This window comes from Salvelinus fontinalis, chromosome 14 (assembly GCF_029448725.1).
Source record: "Salvelinus fontinalis isolate EN_2023a chromosome 14, ASM2944872v1, whole genome shotgun sequence".
Classification (NCBI taxonomy): domain Eukaryota; kingdom Metazoa; phylum Chordata; class Actinopteri; order Salmoniformes; family Salmonidae; genus Salvelinus; species Salvelinus fontinalis.
In genome coordinates this window covers 45,042,669-45,062,021 of record NC_074678.1, presented here as the reverse complement: position 1 = coordinate 45,062,021, position 19,353 = coordinate 45,042,669, and the positions used below count along the sequence as shown (strand labels likewise).

Here is a 19,353-nt window from a genome sequence, read left to right as displayed (position 1 = left end):
TGGATGCATCACAGCATCAGGAAGCTACTGTCTGGCCTGAAGTAAACAGTACATCTCAACAATGTGCATGGAAGTATAAGATTGCATTTAATAATGGTATTGTGAAGCCTACATTATTTGTGAGAAATAGCAAGACATTAGTTCATATGCATTAGGCTGGGTGTCATTTAAAACTCCAGCCTTGGAAAAACAGTATATAGGCAACATTTTGATGTAGGTTTTAATTCATGGCTGTATAGTTGAAATGGTATAAAGTATAATAAGTGTTGCTGATTCCATGTGTACATTATAGACAGGACACGGGTGAATATAAAAGACTGAATTGGTTCCCTATATTCCAATAGGTATAGGCCTACTAATTACTGTCTGATTGATTCCCAGCTGGAGTGAAGTTCATATATGTGCAATACTGTACAGTAGGCCTAGGTTACCAGAAACAATGTTGGAGAACACTGAAACAGTACCCAAAGCACACCTCAGCAAATAATTGCACGCCCCCTTTCCCATAGGATAAAGCACTCAGAGAATTCAATTTCAGTTCAATAATTTATTCAAATAAGTTTAACATTCTATTCAACAATGCATTTCACTGTTATATATTACTCTGTTCAACTTAAATAATAGCAATACATTAGTTAATTGTGTCAATGTCAAATAAATGAATACATGGTTACAATGTGGCATTGTTACATTGTTTTGACCAGGCAGCCACCTGGCTATGAGTGTAACCAGAATACCCTATCAATCTCTTTTACACAATACCCTATCGATATATTTTACACAATACCCTATCAATATATTTTACACAATAACAACCCATAGGCATTGTTACTCTGAAGACTTCTTCATTGCACTGTTACTCATAACATCCAACTGTAGAGCATTGCAGTCATTCACATTGCATTTGATCATAAACACACTGACTTCCACGTCAGAAAGTATAGGGTTAAACTCAGTTTCAAGTCTGTATTCTCATTGTCATACAGTTGCTTTGTCCCTCCTCTCAACGAAACTGCAAGTCCGTTCCCACGCGATGCAGCCGCCCCCGGTTGTTCCAACATGGCTGGGCAAACAGCAGCGAGGCTTCTCTACAGTTCCTTCCTACGCCCCACTCCGGCCGACACGGTTCCTTTCCGCGAAGGAAGAGAGCGGGGTCAGATGCGTCATGGTTGTATGCGCATTGTCCATCGGAACCTTCGCATGCTCAACTCCGTCACTGGATAGCGGCCCAGGGCAGGCAAACACAGGCATGTCGACGATGCCCATTCTTGAACGCCTTTCTCATTCTTGAAGAATGATGACTTGTTTACTTATTTTCATCGCTTTCACGTTTCTCATCGAGGGTCATTAGTTCAGCGCTCCTGCAGGGATAGGTAAGGTACCCATTGGTTCTTGCAGCGGCTCTCCTCGCAGTAGTTGCCGACATCCTGCAACGCTTGGCATTTCAGAGATTGGCACTGGGTGTTCTGTAGGAAAAAGGGGAGAGATATCGTCAGGAATGTCTTGAATTAGGAAATTGTGATGATTAGATAATTTCGATGTATTCAAAATGAACAACTACGCACAAGGCCTATTGCCCGTTCAATGTAATCCAAATAAGAAGATAGGAGGATGTACTTACAGTGACAAGGATGCAGTGCAAATCATTGGGCTCGTTGCCGTTGCTGTCAGCGGTGCTTGGCTCGCCAAGAACCTGAGCGAGGCGCCCCATGCCGGAGACACGCAGTATGTTGATGTCGTTGTCGCAACAGAAGGCTTGGATGAGCGTGAAGTGAATCTGCAGTGGAATGACATCCTCGTCAGTCGCCAGAACACACAGCACGACACTGTCAGGATCACTGCAGAAAGAAGGGGAATAGTACATTAATGATCTGTTCTGTATATCAAATATAGATACATATGGCGTCAAAAGTCTTGCAATGCGCATCATGCTTGCAGCTATTGACTCATATTATGGAATGGTCAATCATAGGATAGAATGGTCAATAATGTACTTACACATTCATCAGTTTTGCAGACTCGTAGACTCCCACAGTCAGGCAGTCTTGTTGCTGCGCTGCCACCAGCAGCTCTTCTAGTGCTTGATTCACGGTCTCCATCCTTCAAGAAAAATCAATTATGTTAGTTATGCACCACAATTGAGAATAGGCTACTAACACCTGGTGAATTCAGTACTGAGGCTATATGTGCTTCACTGCCAAACCATCTATTCTCAATGCACACTGTTACAGCAAGATGTCGGCTATTATGAGCGACAAATGTACAAGGAACTTACTTTTTCTCAGTGATATTGGATCCAACGAGTTCTTCCAGAGTCATATTGAAATCCGTAATTGTATAATCCACAAGGATATCCAGGATAATCTCCAATGAGTATATTCCCGAATCGAAGTTTGCAGAACGTCCTTGTCAATGAAGTAATCCAATATGGTACAGGTTAACTTGCAGTGTTTCAGCGTAAACTCGCTCGTTGTTGAATTGCAAAGTTCTTGTAATAGTTCTCCTCTGTGGCTCAGTGGTTTCTGACACAATCGTGCGAAACTCAATGGTTATATCCACTCTCGTCATGGGCGTGGTGTTACTCAGTCGCTACTTTCCTGATTGGTCCATTGGTATAGATGGAATCCCTACTCTTTTCAACCATTGGCTGTTTACGCCAACGCATTTCGGGGACCCACGTGGGCTGTCGCAGAGAATCCCCCACCTTCCTCGCTCAGTATCAATTTGTTTACTTCTATGGAGTGCCATGGAATTAATTTCCTTAGCTTCTCCATTGCTGCGTATTTCTTCATATTGGGGTCGTTACTGTGATCATGTCTATGAAAGTATGTTTGATTGTTCCATTACATTTTTCAATACAAAACTTAATGCAATTGTTTTTATACCAAAAATAACATTGTGACAAAGTCCGTTGGTTGATTGCACCGCAGTCAGAGGAGTTTGCAGAGAGGGATACATTTTTAAGTCCATGTTTGTTACCATAGCACCTGACCTCCCTCTTGTTAAACCACGTGCAGCAAGCAGCCCATAGTACTGTATTGTGTAACCAATATGCATCCAGACAGTTATTAAACCAATGTAAATTACATTTTCTTGGGGTATCCGCTCCCCTACCCTTGAAAAAAAAGTAGTCTTATCTTCTAGAATGTGGCCGAATTTCTGCAGTGAACTCAGCTACCTCGAACTTTCATCACCTATACCTAGCTTCTAGTTCGTGGCAAATTGCTTCTGCAGTCACAGGATTTATTAGTGGATTGTGTTATCCTATCTATTACGAAATATCACCTTACAGACAGACAGGTAAACTAGGCTACTCCATTCGTCTCAATTATAACTTCTTCCATCCATATGTTGCATGATACTGAAGGCTACTTACTGTATGGGCCTATGAATGCTTATTACATTGTTATTATATGTGCATTGGCCTATAGCATCCAAGAATGATATGTTTATATGTTAGCCATTACTCTCGGAATAGTTTTGAATTATATATTTTTAAAGCCTGTTCTGTACAGTATGGTGATTGTAAGAAAGAATAGTGGGTTTTCACATCAGATTGCTCACCACGAGTCGCCCCTCAGTGGACGCTGTGCTGCATCGCAAGGAAACTGCAAATTGAAACATGTTGTAACAAGTTGCAACTTATTGTCCCCCCTTATGCCCCATGCTGAATTGTGTCATGAGACCAAGACCAAGCTCTCACATTTCACTGGAAAAGCCACATTTCTGCAGATAATGCAGATACTCTGCAGATGAAATCCATATGGATAAAGTAGACTGCTTACTAATTTGTATAAATATATAACTTTTAAATAAACCTCATGTTATTGTTCAACTCCAAGGGCTACATATTTGAATAGTCATATTTGCTCATAACTTTCATTGTTTGCTTAATCATGTACCTAATGAGAGTGCTAGAACAGTGATCAGAAAGCCGTATGTACAGTGAGGCTATAGTAAAACGTCATTCTTCTTAGCGTGGAGCGCCATTTAGTGGCCAATTGAATATCTACACTCTCGAAGACTGATGTTAATTCAGACTAGTCGCGCTTTACACTGTATCAAGTGTGGCCGGTTTGGGGACATGCGCCGATTTGTCCCTGATCTGCTCTCAATTCTGATATCACGCGTTTCACGCTACATGAATGTCAACCAAATAGACAATGGGGACAATTAGCAGCCACTACTTGATACTGCAGTAGTGTAGTTCAGGTTTGATAGGCTTATATGATAAACTGTCAAGAGACTGGAAAGGCTTATCTTGAGCTGTGAATAGCGAAGTTGAGATGTAATCAAATTATAGCACACTAGTCCACAAATACAATCGATAGCTTATCAGTAGGCTATCGATACCGCCTGTAATCATTTTGATATATACAATAGATGTTATTCTTCTCTTGGTGACGATGTCATGCATTGTCAACTTTGTAACAGTTGATCAATTCCTTGATAAATCGTCTGATTATGTTAGTGACAAATAGATGTGACTACTTAGCCTATACTTGATCGTTAGTATTTCTGGGCCCCGAATTTATGGACTCATATCTGTGTGAAACTCTAGTCACAGATGAAAGGGAACGTTCTAATCTTCTGCCCGAGTCCATTCCGAACGGTATCTGATTATGAGGGGGGAATTGCGTGCTTAAAAAAAAGAAGTAATTTTGGTAGACCTGCAGCTTGTAATACACAGGTCTCGCGTTCTTCATCTGGGGTGCATGGAAAGACGCCCTGGGGAACTCACTGTGATTATCCTAACATACGGTAATTAATATTGAGGGCCAACTAGAACTCTGACTTTCCGACCTTAAGATCATTGCCGTCATGATTTGCCCGTATTTTTCCGAGTTCCCAATTGTCTTGAACGCACCATTAATGTAGCCTAATTGTGTTTTCAAGATGACTGGGAACTCGGGAAAAAAACGTGGTCAAATCATGAGCTTCAAGTCGGAGCTCTAGAAAGATGCCAGAGTTTCCTACTTGGAATTCCGAGTTGGATGACGGTTCAAAACAAATTTTCCCAATAGGAGCTCGTTTTCCCATGTTTCCAGTTGTCTTGAACATATTGAAGTCGGAAGTCTCCGAGTTCCCAGTTGTTTTGAACGCTACATTATCAAAACGTTTGCTACTCAACTTGAAAACGGCCTAATGTCACGAAAACTAGAACAAGTTAACACACGTGTTTAATTCAACTAGCTAGTTATGGATGAATATCATGAAACTATTGTTTTCCGAAGTGAAGGAGTCAAGGGTTTTATCGCATAACGTTAAGTTACTAGCTAACTAACGTTACAATCTCAACCAAGCTGATGATGAGCCGGCTAACCACTGAGAAAGTTAATAGCTAACGTCCATTGCTAGCTACTTATTATTATGAAGTTAAAATGTAAAGTATGTTTCTGTTTTGATGTAGGATAACGTGTCTTTAGCTGTGGCTACTGACGACTCAGCACAGGTAAATGCCATTGAAGACGCCCTCCAAACATTTCTGATAAAGTTTGACAAGTATACAAGTGGGCGGATAAACTCATTTGGTGTAGTGCAGAGCCATACATGTTTTCTCACCTAAATACTTGGCTCTGATGTAGCGTTAGCTAGCTTCCTTCAGCTCAAGGCGATAAGACAAAGGGAAAGGAAACGCCTCATGAGATGTGTCCCTTGTGAATCGATGGTGGTGGGGAGTATTTTATTTTCTAATCCCCATTAGCTGCTGCTACTCTTCCTGGTGTCCAAACAAGCGGCAATTACATACAAAATAAAACAGTACATTACACACTATACCACAACATATCTATACTGAACGAAAATATAAACGCAACAATATCAAATATTTAACAGAGTTACAATTCATATAAGGAAATGAGTCCATTGAAATTAGTTCATTAGGCCCTAATATATAGCTGGGAATACAGATATGTATTTGTTAGTCACATTAAAAAGAAAGGTTATGGCGTGGATCAGATAACCAGTTAGTATCTGGTGTGACCACCATTTGCCTCATGCAGCGTGACACATCTCCTTTGCATAGAGTTGATCAAGCTGTTGATTGTGTCCTGTGGAATGTTGTCCCACTCCTTTTCAATGGCTGTGCAAAGTTGCTGGATATTGGCGGGAACTGGAACACGCTGTCGTACGTGTCGGTCCAGAGCATCCCAAACATGCTCAATAGGTGACATGTCTTGTGAGTATGCAGGCCATGGAAGAACTGGGGAATGTTCAGCTTCCAGGAATTGTGTACAGATCCTTGCGACATGGTGCCGTGCATTTTCATGCTGAAACATGAGGTGATGGCAGCAGATGAATGGCACGGTATCTCTGCATTCTAATTTCCATTGATAAACTGCAATTAAGTTCATTGTCCGTAGCTTATGACTGTCCATACCATAACCCCATCGTCACCATGAGGCACTCTGTTCACAACGTTGACATCAGCAAACCACTCGCCCACACAACACCATACTGTGGTTGTGAGGCCGGTAGGATATACTGCCAAAATCTCGAAAATAACATTGGAAGCAAAATTAATGTTAATTTCTCTTATGGTAGAATAATTTACATTCAATTTCCTGGCAACATCTCTGGTGGACATTCCTGTAGTCAGCATGCCAATTGCACGCTCCGTCAAAACTTGAGACATCTGGGTCATTGTGTTGTGTGACAACTGCACATTTTAGTAGCTATTTATTGGCTCCAGCACAAGGTGTACCAGTAAAATGATCATGCTGTTTAATCAGCTTCTTGATATGCCACCTGTCAGATGAATGGATTATCTTGGCAAAGGAGAAATGCTCACTAACGGATGCAAAAAAAAAAAAAAAAAGAGACATTTTTGTGCATATGGAACATTTCTGGGATCTTTTATTCTGCTCATGAAACGTGGGACCAACACTTTACATGTTGAGTTTATATATATTTTTTCAGTTTAAAATACATAATCCATAATACAGCAATATTACGTGTATATAGAGTACATGTGTTAGCATGCGTGTGTATATGTGTGTGTGTGTCTCTTCACAATCCCCACTTTTCCATAAGGTGTAGTTTTATCTTTAAAAGAAAGATGTATGATTTGACTGCTTAACTGAGTTACTTGATGAGGAATAGAGTTCCATGTAGTCATGGCTCTATGTAGTATTGTTAGTTTATTTCATAACATTTTTAAGGGGGTAGAGCAGCTTTAATATTGCAGATTGTAGTTTCTATCAATGTAATTGACTGCATGATTTCCAGTCCCCCATATGTTTTCATATATATATTCCCCTAATCCTACCACCCCTCCCCTAATTGGAATAAACTAATGGACAACAACACTTCGGCTTCTACATAATATATACATTTTTATGGACACAATGTATTTTACAGTAGTTACCTTTTTGTTTGTTTTTAATCTCATCCTTCAGCTACCCTCAACCCCTCCCTTCTATCTCTGAAGACCATCCAGTTTGATTTCTATTTGCCATATATTTTTAACTGCATTTTCACAAAAGTTCTGAACCTACAGAACTATATACATTTTACAAACACAATATATTTTACATTAGTTATCTTTGTTTTTTTTTGTTTTAGTCCCACCCTTCAGCTCCACTCAACCCCTCTCATCTATCTCTTAACAACATCCAGTAGTACTTTGCATTTCCCATAGTCTATTCTGGACTTGGGGACTGTGAAGAGACCTCTGGTGGCATGTCTTGTGGGGTATGCATGTGGGGGTCTGAGCATTTAGACTGACAGCTCGGTGCTTTCAACATGTTAATACCTCTCACAAAGACAAGTAATGATGCAGTCAATCTCTCCTCTACTGTGAACCAGGAGAGATTGACATGCATGTTATTGATGTTAGATCCCCGTGTACATTTAAGGGCCAGCCCTGCTGCTCTGTTCTGGGCCAACTGTAATTTGCCTATGTCCCTCTTTGTGGGGGCCATAATTTGACCATAATTTGACTGAGCAGTAGTCCAGGTACGACAAAACTAGGCCTGTAGGACTTGTTTTGTTGATGCCGATGTCTTGAAACAAAAAACAGTACATGAATGTCACCCTAATGAATCTCCTTTGTTTCATTCATACTTCAGAGCTTAAACAATAAAAAAGAGAGTAGTGAGAAGCTTTTCGACTATCTACAGAAACTGTTTGAGTCAGAACTGTCCGAATCTTGTGTGCCAGGTCTGGAACCAGTTGACACAAGGGCAAACTCCAAGGTAATAAGTCTGTAGATAGAAGACTGACATTTTTGGGGTGTGTAGGCTTGAAGCTTTTTCTCATGATCTTTGATTTGGTCTCTGAGTCTCTAAATGTTTTGTGGTCAGAGGATGGCCCCTTCTAACTCATGACATTCACCCCTTCTGAATCGAAGATGGGAGGCACGTGTTAAAAACAAAAACAAATAGCATGAATGTCTCCTTCACGTCTGGCTGCCTTTCAGATTATTTTGTGCCCAGTAGAAATGAATGGTAAGTAATGTATTGTGTCATTTTGGAGTTACTTTTAATATAAATAAGAATAAAATATGTTTCTAAACACTTCTACATTAATGTGGATGTAATGAATTGTGAATAATGATGAATGAGAAAGTTAAAAGGGTCAAATATCATACCCCCAAGACATGACAATGATCCAATAACGAATCATTTTCTCCTGTAATATTTGATTCATCCTTTAGAGCTGTAATGATGAAAAACAGCAAAGAGAAGCTTGGAAACAACCCACCGAAATTGACAGACTCAAAACTCCCCAAATCTCATGTGTTGAGTAAGGAGCCAGTTGAATCAAAGGTAATCAGTTAGGCTGTACGGGAGACTTGAGATTTTTGGAATGTGGTCAGCAGATGGCACCTTCCAAGTCATGAGATTCATCCTTGTGAATTGATGATGTGAGGAATGTCTTAAAACCAAATAGAAGAACACTTCTCCAAAACGGAATCGTGAATAACCTCCATTGTTTCATCTTTTAGAGGGATGAAAAAGAGAGTGATGAGAAGCTTGCAGACAATCCACAGACACTGTCTGAATCATATGTGCCAAGCAAAGGACCAGTTGACCCAAAGGCAAACTCAAAGGTAATCAATTAGGCATAGGTTGAAAATGAACACTTTTGGAATATGTAGGCGTGAAGCTTTTCCACAATGCTCTTTCTGTGATTTCTTTCAATAGTGGGAGGTAGGGTCCCATTTAGAGGTAGACCGATTGTGATTTTTCAACGCCTATACCGATTTATTGGAGGACCAAAAAAAGCCGATACCTATTAATCGGCCAAATCTTTTTAGTGACTTTTTTATTATATATATATATATTTGTAATAATGACAATTACAACAATACTGAATGAACAATGAACACTTTTATTTGAACTTAATATAATACATAAATAAAATTCATTTAGTCTCAGATAAATAAGGAAACATGTTCAATTTGGTTTAAATAATGCAAAACACAGTGTTGGAGAAGAAAGTAAAAGTGCAATATGTGCCATGTAAAAAAGCTAACGTTTAAGTTCCTTGCTCAGAACATAAGAACATATGAAAGCTGGTGGCTTTTTAACACGAGTCTTCAATAATCCCAGTTAAGAAGTTTAAGGTTGTAGTTATTATAGGAATTATGACGCGTTGACTATTTCTCTCTATACCATTTGTATTTCATATACCTTTGACTATTGGATGTTCTTACAGACACTTTATTATTGCCGGCCTAATCTCAGGAGTTGATAGGCTTTGAGTCATAAACGGCGCTGTGCAATCAAGCACTGCGAAGAGCTGCTGGCAAACGCAGTAAAGTGCTGTTTGAATGAATGCTTACGAGCCTGCTGCTGCCTACCACCACTCAGTCAGACTGCTCTATCAAATATCAAATCATAGACTTAATTATAATAAACACACAGAAATACGAGCCTTTGCTCATTAATATGGTAAAATACGGAAACTATCATTTCGAAAACAAAACGTTTATTCTTTCAGTGAAATACGTAACCGTTCCGTATTTTATCGAACGGGTGGCATCCATAAGTCTAAATATTCCTGTTACATTGCACAACCTTCAATGTTATGTCATAATTATGTAAAATTCTGGCAAGTTAATTACGGTCTTTGTTAGGAAGGAATGGTGCGGCCAAAACTGCTACATGACTCTGCTTGCACTGAACGCAAGAGAAGTGACAATTTCACTAGTTAATATTGCCTGCTAACATGCATTTCTTTTAACTTTTAACTATGCAGGTTTAAAAAATATATATATATACTTCTGTGTATTGATTTTAAGGAAGGCATTGATGTTTATGGTTAGGTATATTTGTGCAACGATTGTGCTTTTTTTGCGAATGTGCTTTTGTTAAATCATCACCCGTTTGGCGAAGTTGAAGTAGGCTGTGATTCGATGATAAATGAACAGGCAACGCAGGACCAGCTAGTTAACCAAGTAATATCAACCATGTGTAGTTAATTAGGGATTATGTGAAGATTGATTGTTTTTTATAAGATAATTTTAATGCTAGCTAGCAACTTACCTTGGCTCCTTGCAGCCACAAGGTCCTTTTGATGCTGCACTCGCATAACAGGTGGTCAGCCTGCCACGCAGTTTCCTCGTGGATTGCAACATAATCTGCCATAATCGGCGTCCAAAAAGGCTGATTACCAATTGTTATGAAAACTTGAAATTGGCCCTAATTAATCGACCGTGCCGATTAATCCGTCGGCCCCTAGGCCCATTGCAAGGCTGTGTGGTCAGAATATGACTTGGTTTACCCTGCCATCCTGGTTTGGTTGGAGGGGGCGCGCTGCAAGGTGAAGTTTGACAACTACGGAAACGAGGAAGAGCTGGAACAGAGTGCCCTGCTACCTGAAGCTGCTGACCAGCCCAGGAGGGAGAAAATGATGAGCCATACGCAACAAGAGACTTTGGGTGTATTTACTAGGAACCAAACTGAAACGGAACGAAGCGGGGAGGGACGTACCTGAGTTTGTCCTATAGAAACACGATTCATCCCTTGTGAATCGCTGGGAGGTATATGTTAAAACTAAAACAAAACAGCATGAATGTCTCCTCCATGTCTTAGTGTTGCGTCTGTTCTCGCAGCAACACGGTCATTTGTGCTCATCCCTTCCCTCTTTTTTGTTGTTTTAAAGTGTTTTAAAGTTGCGATCCTCCTCAATCAACAATTTTTTTGTGGTATTAAATCAGATAGCAAATAACAGTACTATGGCTGTTAGTTTTAAACATTTTTGTTGTTGTTGTGAAATGCACCAAACAAGCTGTCGACCTAACCCACAATGCATATACAATGCATATAGCGATCCACAAGATGTCCTGCTTAATCTCTGACCCTGTGATGCAAGTCTTTACTACAGTGGAATACCGCAATCAACATTCTCCCAAGAAAAGGCATCTAAACCAAGGAAGCGTGGTAGTAAAGGAGGAATTCAGAATCAGATTAAAAAACAGCCCTTTCGTCTATTTTGTATGGCAATGTACAAAGCGTAAGGAATAAGACTGAGGAGCTACGGGCTTGTACCCAATACCTCTGAGTACCGATAATCCCGCCTGATCTGTCCATCTGAGACCAGGCTTACGGAACAGGATCCCGACTCCGTTGTGGAGCTGGATGGCTACACAATCGTTAGAATGGACCGAAACATCAACTCCAGTAGGAGAAAAGGTGGAGGAGTTTGCATTCGTCAACAGGAAATTCCATATTACAACCAAGCACCAGGTCTCCACTAAAGACGTTGAACTCCTTGCTCTTAACCTACGGCCATTCTACCTGCCACGGGAAATAAATCAGATCCGACTATTTGTTTACATATCCCCCTCTGCTGACACCCAAGTAGCTGCCACCTTGAGCCATGACCTAGTATCCCAGGCTGAGACAGTTACCTGAAGCAGTAAAGTTAATCATGGGAGGCTTTAACATGTGCAGTCTATCTGAACATTTACCATCATACCAGCAATATGTTACATGTCCTAACCAAAATGAGGTCTGTCTGGACCTCTGTTATGGTAACATCCCAGGTGTGTATTTTTCCAAGGCACGACCCAATCTCAGGGGTTGGGATCATAACATGGTTCAGCTCATCCCAGTCTACAAACTGCGACTGCAGGGAGAGAAGGCTGAAAAGGTGGAGATTAAAAGCTGGACTCCTGAAGCCCTCAAGGACTGCTTTGAGTCTACTAACTGGGCAGCCCTGACAGACAGCGCTGATGACCTGGAATAGGCAGCGCATATACATCTGTTTCTGTGAGGATCTCGTTAGTCCCAAAAAGAAAGTCAGCATCTTCTCTAATAATAAACCGCCAGTAACACGGAATTAAAAGAGCTCCTCAACAAGAAAAAAAAGTATTTTTAAAGATGGTAGTAAAGAGGAAAGGAGACTCAAAAGCAAAATCATGAAGTGCAAGGCAACATAAAAAGACGACAAATTAGAAAACCTTTTTTAAGGACAAGGACAGTAGGAATGGCTGGCAAGGCTTTGTAGCCATTACAGGCTAGAAACCTAAGAGACATTGTATGACTGTCAAAAATGACCTTGTTTTTGCAAATGATTTGAACAGTTTCTATTGTACGTTTGACATGTGATTTTACATCGCAGCAGAAAGTGGCACTGGACAGTATAGACAGCATACCTGGGTGGCGCGGTCTAAGGCACTGCATCGCAGTGCTAGATGCATCACTACAGACCCAGGTTCGATCCCGGGCTGTATCACAACCGGCCGTGATCGGCAGTCCCATAGGGCGGCGCACAATTGGCCCATCGTCGTCCGGGTTTGGCCGGGTAGGCCGTCATTGTAAATAAGAACTTGTTCTTGACTGACTTGCCTAGTTAAATAAATAAAATAAATACCAGCTGTTGATATACAGAGCTCAGTGATTGACGCCAAGCAATGCTTTCAACGTGTCAACCCACGAAAATCGTATGATCCAGGCAGTGTCAGCAGCAAGGCACTTCAGGCATGCTCAGACCAGCTCCCATTACCATACCAGAGGACAGTGAGATAAATCCAGACTTATGTAAAAAGTTGCTGATTGTCCTAGTACTTAAAAACAGCAGGCCAAAAGAAAATAACATTTTGAGCCCTGTGGCCCTGACATCTGTAGTTATGAAATGTTTAAAAAACATAACTAAACAAATTCTCTTTGGTCTCTCATCCCAACTACAATTAACAAAAATATAAATGTAACATTTAAAGTTTTGGTTTCATGAACTGAAAAAAAAGATCCCAGAAATGTTCCATTACGCACAAAAAAAAGCTTATTTCTCTCAAATGTTGTCCACAAATTTGTTTAAATCCCTGTTAGTGATCATTTCTCCTTTGCCAAGATAATCCATCCACCTGACAGGTGTGGCATATCAAGAAGCTGATTAAACAGCATGATCATTACACAGGTGCACCTTGTGCAGGGGACAACAAAAGGCCACTCTAAAATGTGCAGTTTTGTCACACAACACAATGCCACAGATGTCTCAAGTGTTGAGGGAGCATGCAATTGGCATGCTGACCGAAGGAATGTACACCAGAGCTGTTGACAGAGATTTTAATGTTAATTTCTCTACCATAAGCCGCCTCCAACATTGTTTTAGAAAATTTGGAAATACCTCCAACCGGCCTCACAACTACAGACCACGTGGATGGCGTTGTGTGGGCGAGCGGTTTGCTGATGCCAATGTTGTGAACAGAGTGCCCCATGGTGGGGTTATGGTTTGGGCAGTTACGGACAATGAACAGTTGCATTTTATCAATGGCAATTTGAATGCAAAGAGTTGCGTGACAAGATCCTGAGGCCCATTGTTGTGCCATTCATCCACCGTCATCACCTCATGTTTCAGCATGATAATGCAAGACCATGTCGCAAGGATCTGTACACAATTCCTGGAAGCTGAAAATGTCCCCGTTCTTCCATGGCCTGCATACTAACCGAAATGTCACCCATTGAGCATGTTTGGGATGCTCTGGATTGACGTACACGACAGCGTGTTCCAGTTCCCGCCAATATCCAGCAACTTCGCACAGGCATTGAAGAGGAGTGGGACAACATTCCACAGGCCACAATCGACAGCCTGATCAACTCTATGCGAATGAGATGTCGTGCTGCATGAGGTAAATGGTAGTCACGCCAGACACTGACTGGTTTTCTGATCCACACCCCTATCTTTTTTTTTAAAGGTATCTGTGACCAACCGATGCATATCTGTATTACCAGTCATGTAAAATCCATCGATCAGGGCCTCATTTATTTATTTCAATTGACTGATTTCCTTTATATGAACTGTCCAGTAAAATCTTTGAAATTGTTCCATGTTGCTTTTTATAATTTTGTTCAGTATAGATCCAAACCAATTCGCCTACCGTACCTCCAGGGGTGTTGATAATGCGTTACTAGTCATGCTGAACAGGATCTACGAAAATATAGAATTGGCAAATAGCCTAGTGGAAATTGTATTAATTGACTTCAGTAGCGTGCAACCCCACCTACTGGTGGATATGTTGTTGAATTTTTGTGTCAACTCTACTGATCAAGTGGATTAATAGTTTCCTTGTCAACCGCCTCAACAAGTGAAGTTTAACACCGCCATCTCTACATCGAGAACGGTGAATACGGGAGCCCCAAAAGGTTGCATACTTTCACCGATACTGTACACTAACGATTGTCAAGACTGACTCAGACCACGCATTCTTTAAATGCGCAGAAGACACCGCTGTTGTGGATTTCCTCCGCCTAGACCTAGCCTCCCTTCAAGGTTTTGACAGAGAAACTGCAAAATTCGTCCAGTGGTGTGCAGGTAACTTTCTTGAAATTAACAAGAGATGGAAATTGATTTCAGAAGGAGCAAAACTGCACTACCCCCCCCCCCCCCCCCCCCCCCCCCCCCCCCCCTTACGAAGGTCATTGGGGAATCAGTCAATAGAGAGACCACATGCAAATACCTGGGAATCGAAATAGGCAAACTGAAATTCAATGACTGTGCCGTTACAAAGATAAAGAAATTGCAATATTTTGTCGACCGTCATATCCTCCTAGTGTTCTATAAATCTGTCCTGCAGAGGGTGCTGTCCTTTTGGTCTGATATGCATGTCTGAAAGACCAAGTCAAGCTTCAGCGCTTGATCAAGACAGCGAGAAAGATAATTGGTAAAGATCAAGAATCAGCCACCAACCTGTACACAAAACTCATCCTCATAAAAGTCCCCTTCACTCAACTCAGTCACAGCAGCAGCCGGACAAGGGGAAGGAGACTTCTTCAAAACAGATAGACATGAGGACTCTTTTATTCCAACAGCCATTAGGCTGTACAATAGATAGTCTGTTGGTCCCTCCAGTATTCAGCATATTGCACTGTCACTGTAAATCTATAGGCCATAGCACTTTCAATAAATTCTATTGTGTAGTTTCTGTGTGTTCATGTTTTATGTACCGTCTTGTTAAGCACATGACCAAATGAATTTCCCCCTGGTGGGATAATCAAGTTGATCTGAATCTGAACCTTCATCAGAAGAACAATGATCAAATAACGACTTCTAAATTATCTCAAGTGTTTAGCCTATATTGATTTGGCAGCTTGCCGAGACTAGGGCTGTGGCGGTCATTCCATTTTGTCGGCCTATTATTGTCACGCAAAAGGGTGCCGGTCTCACGGTAATTAGCAGTTATTTAACATAAACACGTTTAGCATCTCAGGCCTCCCCACGCATACAAGCCTCTGACGCACACCTTTGGAACATTTACATAAAAAAAAAATTAAAAGTCTAAATCCATTTATTTTAGGCATTTCTAAAGACACATTATGATATGACGAAAGTGTTTTTCAGAAGGACAGAATATGAGTTGGTCTACTGTATGTCATCTGGCTATGCGCTTGTTCATTTAGCAGACAATATATGCTTAAGTTCCATGACCCATCATATATGATTTTATAGTAAGAAGAATATATTTCAACTTAGCTGAGTAAAATAGAATATGTTTCCCCTTCCGGAGCGTGGGTGAATATGAAGTGGCTATGTTGACCGTTAAAGTGATCATCTGAAACCTGTCCTGTATACTAGATTTAGAGTTATTTGGCAACTTTAGTTGTGAACGATACAAACCGTTTTAGAATGTCTTAGAATCAAAACATATATGGGGTGAATGATGTGACTATAGGCTATTGATGATTTGAGAAGGTCGCAAAAAAAGTTCCTTGTCACAGGCTTCACACTCTGTCCTCTCATCAAGTGATCATATTATCACCCATCAGACTATTCTCAATTTAATCTTGTCTTTACTAATATGTGAAATTAGTTTATATTTAGAATGGCCCATTTATCAAATGGGCAGGGGGGGGAAAAGACATGTCATCCTTAGGGCACTCAAATAGCTGCTTTCTGGCCAGTTTGTTTTTCAATTTTGCCTGGTAGGCTACTCTGGTTATCTACCTCCACACATCAACCACTGTTTGAGGAGCATGCTGCATCTCGCTGCGTGACAGGTGATATTCCATCCAAACTCACTACAATTATAGTAACTCTGGAAGCCTCCCTGCACAATCAATTAACTTACAGCATTGCCTAGGCCTACATGTTCTTACCCAGACTCATGGATAGGAAGTTTGGAGTTTAGCATAATGTAACCAGTCCATCCAGTATGTGTAATAATACAGTCCACACTCAAAGGCGATTTACATTTTTTTTTGTGTGTAGGCTAGACCAAATATGTGCAAAAGACATCTTAAATCATTTTTTTTTGTTTTTCTGGCGTGTGTAATATGCGATAGGTTATGTATTGTATAACAGCGCCATTTTTTATTTTTATTTTTCGGGCTTGGGCTCGTCTATAGGCCTATGTGCAGGCATAAGCTCCAATATACGTATAGGTGTTTGAATGAATCATCACCTTAGAAAGCGCTGTCCATTTCTAGTTAAGTTAGGCTTTCAGACAACATCCACAACAACCATGTTGTTGATCTGCTTTCACTAATCACAGCGGGGTGAGTTTTAAAAGCACAATATGGTTTTGATGATAAATGTTAGATTTTTGATCCCATTTGCATTGATGTCAGAGTGGTTAGAGGGACAATAGAGCCCTGAGTACCAGGCCATTTAGCAACCTAATGGTTGTTAGTGAGTTGGGTACTACCAACGCATATCCAGAGTGCATAAGAGAAGATCACCGTGACTCAATGGTCACATGGAATTTTACTGGGTCTGGAGAGTAATACGGTTACTGTAACGGCCTTAGCAGAGACGTGTTTTTTTCCGGTCATAGTGACAAGTTACAAAGTATATTTGTAGCAAGTAGAATTTGATGCATTCAAAGTCTTTGGGTTTTTCAATGGTAAATGCAGATGAGCAACCCCATGCTTCAGCCTAAAGCCACTATACTGCATCAGTTGAGCTAAAGGTTATAATGGATTTAAAGGGAAAATTGTACTTCAGTGATGGTGTTAATTTTAATTTATTTTGGAGTAGAATGTCCGTTTAAAAAGTCACCAGAATTGACCTTCTCTGTTGTACCCACACCCCCCCCCCCCCCCAGACCCCAAAAAATCCAGGGGGGGTAGACCCCAGCCCTGGATTTTTTTTGGGGGGGGGGGGGGGGGGGTGGACAACAGAGAAGGTCAATTCTGGTGACTTTTTAAACGGACATTCTAACACCATCACTGAACCTTTGCCAACGCTATTGAAAAAAATCCTAGGAGAAACACTGAACTCCTTTTGTATTTCTTTCATCGTTTAGAGATGTAATGATGAAAAAGATGGCGAAAGAGAAGCTTGGAGACAACCCACCAAAAGAGAGAATCAAAACTCCCCGAATCTCAACAAACTTTTGCTTAGGGCCCTGAAAGGCTAGAGCCGGTTCTGACTGCATGTGTGGGTATGGATGTGGGTACACAGACCTGCGAGCCACTGCGTTCAGATTTTTTGTGGTCCCCACTCCCATCAAAGTTGGCCGTCCCTGAGTTAGGCTATACAGAAGACTGAGATTGTGGCATGTGATCAGCTGATGTCCCCTTCCAAATCATGAGATTCAACCAAAACCAAAAAGCATGAATTTGGCCTTTTTATAACTTCATCAGGAGAACACTACGTTCTTGTAAAACGTTTTTCAACGGTGTGTGACTAATAAAGAAACCCATGGTAAAAGATTCACGCTAGCACTGTTAACTTGACTTCTTTCGGTTCCTTTTCTCAAGCTTGCTTTTATTACTACCAGTTGTAGTAATAAAAACACCTATGTGTACCAGGTGTGGGGGCTGGGCTACCGGTGTCATGCGGTGTGCTCCGAGGATGGCCTGGTCTACCCAGCGGTGCTGGTGTGGTTGAGAGACGAACGCTGCCGGGTGAAGTTTGAAGGCTACGGGAATGAGGAAGAGCTGGAGCTGAGCAGCCTGCTATCTCCACATGAACTGGGAGGCCACAGAGGAAGAGTTGATGCCAAAGTGCAACAAGGGTTAACACTTCCCTTGATCATTCATTTTTGGCCTCGTATGACAGATGGAATAAGTGTTACTTGTAGGGTCATCATTTTATAGTACCAACGTTTAAATTACCACAAACATGGCAGTCAATCCAGTATATGGATGAAGCAGTGCGTGGGTCCGCCCAATAAGGCAATTCTCTTGTCCCTACGCTGTTGATGGGTTCAGGTCCACTAGTAACAACATCGCTGATTGCAAGAGGAAAGAGATTGGAGGACACCTCAACAAGAGGGACTAGAGGAGCTGTCCTCACCTCAGCCACCTAAGTTTGCTCCAGTGAGTCTGGGTGCTGTTCCCTCTGTTTCAGGACATCTGGAATGCATTGTTGACCAATGGTCATGCTTTACAGAGGTATGACCAGAGGTCTGAAGTTTGCATTCAATTATTCAAGACTTGTCACTATGGCATGTGACAATTCTGATACTTGTTGTAAGTTTTGTGTGTGTGTGAGATTTAGGGAAAGACTATGGCAAAAGCAGCTATGACTTTGGCAAGGAGCATGGGGATAAGAAGAAGCCAAGTGGCCGACAAGAGGAACCAAACAATCACCCCTTTTCCTTTCCTCCAGTACCACCGCCCAAGGACTCTCTGGTGAGTCTGTTTGCTGTGTGTGTTCTTACCTACATGTCTATCTTCAACCTGTGTGAGACTGTTTTTATTTCTTTACTTATTTATTGTTCACCTAATACCTTTTTTTGCACTGTTGGTTTGAGCCTGCAAGTAAGCATTTCACTGTAAGGTCTACCCTTGTTTGTATTTGGCGCACGTGACAAATAAACTTTGATTTGATTGGCTACCTCCAGCCTGCGTTTTATATTTTTGTGCAGTATATATTTGGACAATCTGGGTGCTGTTTTCTGTTTCAGAACATCTGGAATACATTGTTGACCAATGGTCATGCTTCACGGATGTCTGATGCTTA

The 19,353-nt window shown here is 41.1% G+C and overlaps 1 protein-coding gene across 1 annotated transcript; it reads right to left on the bottom strand.

The window, feature by feature from the left end:
• Positions 1–532: 532 nt before the first annotated feature.
• Positions 533–2,531, bottom strand: LOC129810969 (growth arrest and DNA damage-inducible protein GADD45 beta-like). The gene is made up of 4 exons (XM_055862016.1): positions 2,276–2,531; positions 1,999–2,100; positions 1,622–1,838; positions 533–1,466 (listed from the first exon to the last, which is right to left on the bottom strand). Exons 1-4 carry the CDS (start codon positions 2,317–2,319, stop codon positions 1,353–1,355), a joined length of 477 nt encoding a protein of 158 aa, XP_055717991.1. The 5' UTR covers positions 2,320–2,531; the 3' UTR covers positions 533–1,352.
• Between the last annotated feature and the right edge of the window lie 16,822 nt (positions 2,532–19,353).